We start from the raw sequence: 6,557 nt of genomic DNA on the forward strand, positions 1-6,557 counted from the left end.
CTTTGAAAGCACCTTTGATAGTATGAAGTACACTACCTTCAACAACATTACATTCTTTCACTAATCTGCATTGCTCTTGTGCTTACAAAGCCTCAACACTTTTGTCAAAGTAATCGTAGATGAACACTTTTGTCAAAGTAATTGTAGACAAATCCTTTCTGTTTTCCAACGAAGTAATAGATGTTTCGTATCTCTCCAACGTTGTTACTAGAATTTCTTAACTAGTTTGGAATCAAGAAATTCCTTACCAATAATTTTATCCTATTAGTAATATCCAATAATTTACTTGAGTATTTCTTAATTATCTCAAATTTTTTTCTCATTTATAGCTCAAATTCAACTCTTTTATGCCTCAAATCTTCTCATTTTCTTCATATTCTCCTTACAAATAATTTCAATTTGGGTCATAATTTTGATAAGGATTATTTGTGAAACACCAACAAACCTTTTAGCGACTTGCAGCGACTTGTGAGAAAAAAATTTCTTCTTCCATTCTATAAGTCCCTTAAGAACCATAACTCTATATACCAATGGTTGAGATCTTTGGATTTTGAAAATATATTTTAAAAATATAAAAGATGTGTGTTATATGGAAAAACTTGTAATTTATTTTATTCATAAATTCTATACATAAAATAAAAATATAACAAAATATCAAATATTAACGATATCTAAATCTTAATTTCTTAAACATAAATAATAATGAAATATATATTTTATCTTTATATAAAAAAATATTTGAAAAAATTTAAAAAATTCCTAAAAATTGGTTTAAATAAAAAATATTAAATAAATATTCCCAACAAATCAACTCATTGTTGATAGCATTAAACTTTGAATATATGAGTGAGGGATTTTGGGCCAAAGGGAGTAGGATTGAGGAAGTGGTCCAAGTCTTTGCTCTGAACCAATATGTACTACAGAACAATACAGGATGTGGACATGAGAGGAGGATACAGATGGCATAGTTCAAGGAGTTGGTAATATTAATACAACCAAGCCAAAGTTATTAAAATTAACAAGAAACATACCAACTATACAATTCATACATAATCAATCTTCTAATTTTCTATTATGAAATGAAGCAGCATACAATACAGAGGAGCAAACTATATATATAATATGGTTAGCCTAAGTGAAACTATGTGCTTCAACCATTACAAAGACATTTTCAGCACACATATAACATGGGCTTAAAAATCAGCCTGTAATATTTTGGCAAGTGTATCTTATATTCCTATATCTATAATCTATTTGATGCTGATGCCTCCAATTTCTCATCATCACTAACTTCAAATGTTAATCATCCAAATATGTTTGTCATGTACATGGGTAGTACTGGCATATCTGTTGCTCATATTTGTCCATTGAAGAAAAGGCAGCATCATTAATATTACAATGCCTGTTTGGTGAATCCGCTCCAGATGTGTTTTTCTGCTGTACAACTCTGATGAGGGACCAAAATACATCTATCCTTGTTACATGTCTGTTCGCCTGTTGCACAATCAAATCAAATCAGTTATTAGCTTTAGGCTATGTTTGACTATTTTGAACAAGATGAAGGTTGCCATGGAGTGTGGTGACATTCTGTAAGACATGTGTTTTTGTAAAGTATTAACACCTTACCTCAACTATAAAGCGTGCCCATATTTTAGTGTCCCTAATTTCCATCTTTCCCTTCAAGATATTCAATCCAAACCCACCAATGATGTCCACTATCTCAAGGAAGGAGCCCTGCTCTTCAAAAAGCATCTGCAATGCAACCAAGTCATTTTTTACTTCCATCAAACCAAAAGAACAGCAGATTGTCTATGTGGGTGTGAAGTCTACACATTTTCTTACCTCTATAAGCATTTGGCCAGGTGGGTCCATATCCTCCACTATAATTGGGCATACCATTGTTTGACCTTCCACTTCAAATGCACATGTAACACCACCACCACTTTTCTTGCTATCTCCCACACTGCTGTCTTTTGCCTTCTCAATGAGCTAAAGATACCAACAAAATCAATCATGATGATGATGGTGAAGAAATAAAGAGTATAAGAATGCTTAATGTTTTGTATCGTTTGCCAAGAGAGGGTAAAGGTCTAATCAGTTACCTTAGGCTCACTGGGCTCTTGCAGCTTGTCTGCATACTTGGTGATGCTTTGTAAGAATATCATGTATCTGATGGTTCGGTCTAACAAAGAATCAATGCTACACTGATTCATCAGCAAAACATTTGTTAGTATGTTACTCACTAAATAAATCATAAATGCACACATTTCAGTGGTTAAGATTCTGAATAAATCTGATGCATAAACAAAAAGTTTCCTTTTTGTTATCATGAGGATATTTGAAAGGGTGTCCAACAAGTGTGGTGCATAAATAAGTGTTCAACACCAGGATGTGCTATTATTCTATGGAAGTGTCAATGATTCCTAGCTTATCACAAGGACTTTTGAAGGTGCATACCTTTCCACCATTGGGAATGATCCCTCTCAACTCTCCAATGCGGTCTTGAATCTGCTGACGATCTTTAGGTCTCGGTCGAGTTGTTTCACCTGGTCTAGCCCTTTTCCTGGTGACCTTATTGTGTTCCACCACCTTTTGAGGCTTTGCATCTGCCCGACCAGCTCTCCCAGTATTTCCATTTCTGTCATTTATCCACAAGCCTCCTACTCCTACCTGTGACTTTGAGAATATTTCTTTCTGGTCTGCAAGATTGTTTGTTATGTCCAATTTAGGAACCAAAGCATGACTAGTCAAATGCTTTGGATTTCTTTTCTCAGGTGAAGATTCTGTCCTCTGCTTTCTATTGGTTGATGGTTGATCTCCAAAATTAGAACCATGGAGAAACTCTTCAATTCCTAACTCTGAGAATAATCTCTTTCCAGAGCCAAATGTTCCAACATTTGACTCTGATATGCAATCAGAGAAAGCAGTGTTAGTAGCAGCAGCACTCACCACTGGTGTAAGCATAGCCACACTGTCCCAGCACTCCTCGGCTTGGTCACAGCTCAAATGATGTCTCATGCTATCCAAGAGGCTGTTTTCCGAACAATGCATAGCTGAGTATGTTTCTTGACCATCCATGTTGGGTGTAGTTGTGATAGAACTATTATGCTCAGCTTGATATGTGACTGGAACATCATCAATGCCACCACTACCAATCAGACCAAAAGATGGGGTATTACATCCTCTTGACTCATCCAATGCAGTCACTGTTCCATAAATGCTGTGGTCTGAAGGAGCTAACAAATGGCAGAGATCATTCATGGAGAAGAACTTTGAAAATTGTTCTAATGAATCAACTGGCTCTAGGTCCTTGGGGAGATCATGCACCATACTCAAAGTATCAGGATAATTAACTTCTCCCACAATACTAGATTGAGCAGAGTGTTGGATATCCAGTGGAAATCCTGTGTGGTATTGAAATGGGCCTGTTGGGTCTAACAGTCTATTCAAACTAATTAATGAGGACAATGTTGAATCCTGAACAGCTAGCTTGTTACTAGAAAATTCATTTGCCTCTTTACAGTGCATATACTCAACATCTTCATCCCTTATCTCAGATACCGGTTGTTGCCCCAGTGAATTCAATGATGAAATTTCACCACTCCATGTGCCAAAACTGGGGTTTCTAGAAATTATGGTGTTCATGGAATAATCATTACTATCCCTATCCGAGAATACAGCTTGAGCTTCTACTGCAGGTGCCAATTGGTCACAAAGATAAGAGAATCCATGCATCGGTGTCGTTCCTTCTTCAACAAGAATCATATCCATGGAAGGGAAGGAGTCATCGAGACTTGCATAGGAACATGAATTTCCCAATAGCATTTCAGAGTTGTCACTATGAACAGATTTGAGATTCCAATCATATAAATTTTCTGAAGATATGGAAGCCAACAATCCATTGAGATCATAGTTTTCACAATCTAGATATAGATCTCTACTACTATTGAATACGTCAAGCAAACCCTCATCTTCTATCCCCCTCAACAACCTTTCTGTTTGTTCCACAAATTTCACTCTGTCCAAAATCTGCAACAAAGAAATTATCATAATCCATGAGCACTAACTAAGTAATTATCGGCTATGATGAAAACAAAATCGAGAGACAACACATAAGAGTTACGGATAAGTGCTTGTAAGGCCAACAAGGTTTAAGAAGTTACAAAATGTTATTAAATTTCATAAATTGAAACTCATCAGTTTAAGTTAAAACACTTGGACATGCATGACGAGTTCAAAACTATAATGCAACTCAAAGCCATATGAATAAGAAAATTAGACTATACATAAAGAGCAGACTTAAGATTCTTTAGCTTCTGCTTTAAATGTCAGATATAAGCCTCTTAAGATAAAACAGGAATATATTTCAGGCATTTCAATGATCCTAACCTTCTTTTTGGATCCAAATTGTACCACTCCCCATGGTTTAACAGATATCACCACAACTGTCTGCATATAATAGTTGGTCAATGCACAATGATCAGGACTTTGAAGAAGAATACTATAGACAATTAAGTATATTTATAAGTGATATTTAACCAAGGAAATTATGGCAAAAGAATATGAATAAATCTGAGGCATGGAGGTTCCTTTCTTGGAGTTTGATGGTACCTTTATCCCGGACAAGAACTGTGGATGCAAACCATAATCTTCCTGCAGAAATAAAGCAAATTTTTTTCTAGTGGGAAAAACTTACAAAGAGAGAAGATGAGATGTTGAAAATGGTAATTGACAGTAAAAAAAAGTACCTCACACATTTGACCATCTGAGTCCACCCATCTGTGCTTGCCAGTCAAAGCAGCTTGACCAACAATTCTGCATATGCCATAACGACAAAATCATCCCTTTGTCTTTCATTGTTACATTTTATATGCTTTTAAGTTTTACATCAAACGAATCTCTGTGTTGATGACCCAGTTGGCCAAAATTTAAAATTGGCCAACTTTTCTTATTGATTTGGTGAAAAAGAAACCATGGGATTCAAAACTAGAGACTGAAAATAGGAAAAACAAAAACTATACTATAAGCTAATAACAATATTTTGTGTACCCTTCACCCATCGAATGGACATGTGGAACTGTGTTGACAATCTCTTCTCCCAATTGATCTTCACAGTATACATCTTCCACTCTCAGCACCCTGGAGGTAAGTCATCATTCTCATCTTAAAAACTAAAAATAATATACAAATAACAGAATAAAAAAACATGGTTCATATAATTAAAATAGAACAGAAAAGAGAAAAAATGGCTTACAAGGTATTTTGAGGATGAATGCGCCACAAAATGACGTAGGAGCAGCCATCCACAGCACAAAGCGTCTTGAGCTTATTCCTTAGACTTGTAACATTAAGAGGCTCAACCATTGCCATTTTATTTGGCACTTACCAAAGTGTTACCAACAATATATCTTTGAAATTGAATCAATGATGACAGATTTGTGAGTTGAGCCACTATGCAAACACTAACACAACAAGCCTTCAAGTGTCAACAACAACAAAGTTACTAAGGAAAGAAAGAAGAGAAGAGAAGAGATCAAAATGTTGTTTTGTTGTTGGGTTTGGTTTCTTTCACTTTTCACTTCATTCATTTGTTTTGGCATATTTATTTGTCTTTTGAGAAGTACGGAATTCTCCCACCTTGCTTTTTCTTGTTCTCGATATCAAATATTCGCATTCATTTACAATTATTAAAAGGAAGATTCTTTCTTCTTCGTATCAACATTAATTGGGTTAAGGTCCATAAATTCAATGTTAAATGACAATTACTTGTAAGTAATTTGAGAATCATTTTGGTTGTTTCATCTGGCAATACGCATTTAATGTGAAACATTGAAAGTTTGTACGGGAATATTGTATTACATTTACTCTCGTGCTTGTGTATAACTCCATTATTATGAATTGAAAAAAGAGCATGGAAGTGATATATTTTAGGAACATTAAATTTGAGTATAACTTAATCAAAAGTTGCGAAATACTGCAAATGAGTCTTATGTTAGATTGAATTGTTTGCCAAATACACAACTCACTACCCACTTACACAATAGGAATTATATAATAGATACACAATAGGAATTATATAATAGATACTTCTATAGGCAAACATAATAAAAACCATATAATAGGTAGTTCAATAACTGGTGGTTTCATGAACCCAACAAATTTTCATTAGGATAAGTTATAAATGACTATGATATCATATTAAGAAAAAGATTTTAAGTCTAACTCAACTTATAAAATCAACTTACAAGATGAGATTGCACCTATTTATATATTATAAAATGTCTTTATCTCTAGGCGATGTCGAATATCAAATAAATTGTTTTAAAGACAATCTAGAGTGAGGATATTCATATAAAAAGTAGTGTATTGTGAAATTTAATCTCTAAATTAACTTTGTGGGGGGGGGGTGAAATAGTGTATCTTTCTATGTTTATAGTTTCTAATTTTTAAATATTAAGGTTAGAAATGGAATTTACTTGGATCTCACTTAAGAAATTTCTAAAGATATGAAAAGAAAAAACTATGAGTAATGTAAACAAAATAATTAGCAATATAAG

General features: G+C 34.3%; 1 protein-coding gene across 1 annotated transcript; it reads right to left on the reverse strand.

Moving 5' to 3' along the window:
- Window positions 1-1,050: 1,050 nt before the first annotated feature.
- LOC137830903 (transcription factor bHLH157-like) lies at window positions 1,051-5,577 on the reverse strand. Its single transcript, XM_068638303.1, has 10 exons — window positions 5,255-5,577; window positions 5,050-5,139; window positions 4,749-4,815; window positions 4,612-4,653; window positions 4,390-4,449; window positions 2,458-4,029; window positions 2,103-2,204; window positions 1,843-1,989; window positions 1,627-1,752; window positions 1,051-1,494 (listed from the first exon to the last, which is right to left on the reverse strand). The coding sequence occupies exons 1-10, from the start codon at window positions 5,368-5,370 to the stop codon at window positions 1,321-1,323; spliced, it is 2,496 nt and encodes an 831-aa protein (XP_068494404.1). The 5' UTR covers window positions 5,371-5,577; the 3' UTR covers window positions 1,051-1,320.
- Between the last annotated feature and the right edge of the window lie 980 nt (window positions 5,578-6,557).

This window comes from Phaseolus vulgaris, chromosome 6 (assembly GCF_000499845.2).
Source record: "Phaseolus vulgaris cultivar G19833 chromosome 6, P. vulgaris v2.0, whole genome shotgun sequence".
In the NCBI taxonomy this organism is placed as follows: domain Eukaryota; kingdom Viridiplantae; phylum Streptophyta; class Magnoliopsida; order Fabales; family Fabaceae; genus Phaseolus; species Phaseolus vulgaris.

What these genes read in the sequence shown, in the direction of transcription:
- LOC137830903 (XM_068638303.1), bottom strand. Translation starts at nt 5,370, where the DNA reads ATGGCAATGGTTGAGCCTCTTAATGTTACAAGTCTAAGGAATAAGCTC. An exon ending in ATTCATCCTCAAAATACCTT is followed by an intron (nt 5,140 to 5,254) that starts GTAAGCCATTTT and finishes ACTTACCTCCAG; the next exon opens with GGTGCTGAGAGTGGAAGATG. An exon ending in CAGATGGTCAAATGTGTGAG is followed by an intron (nt 4,654 to 4,748) that starts GTACTTTTTTTT and finishes TTATTTCTGCAG; the next exon opens with GAAGATTATGGTTTGCATCC.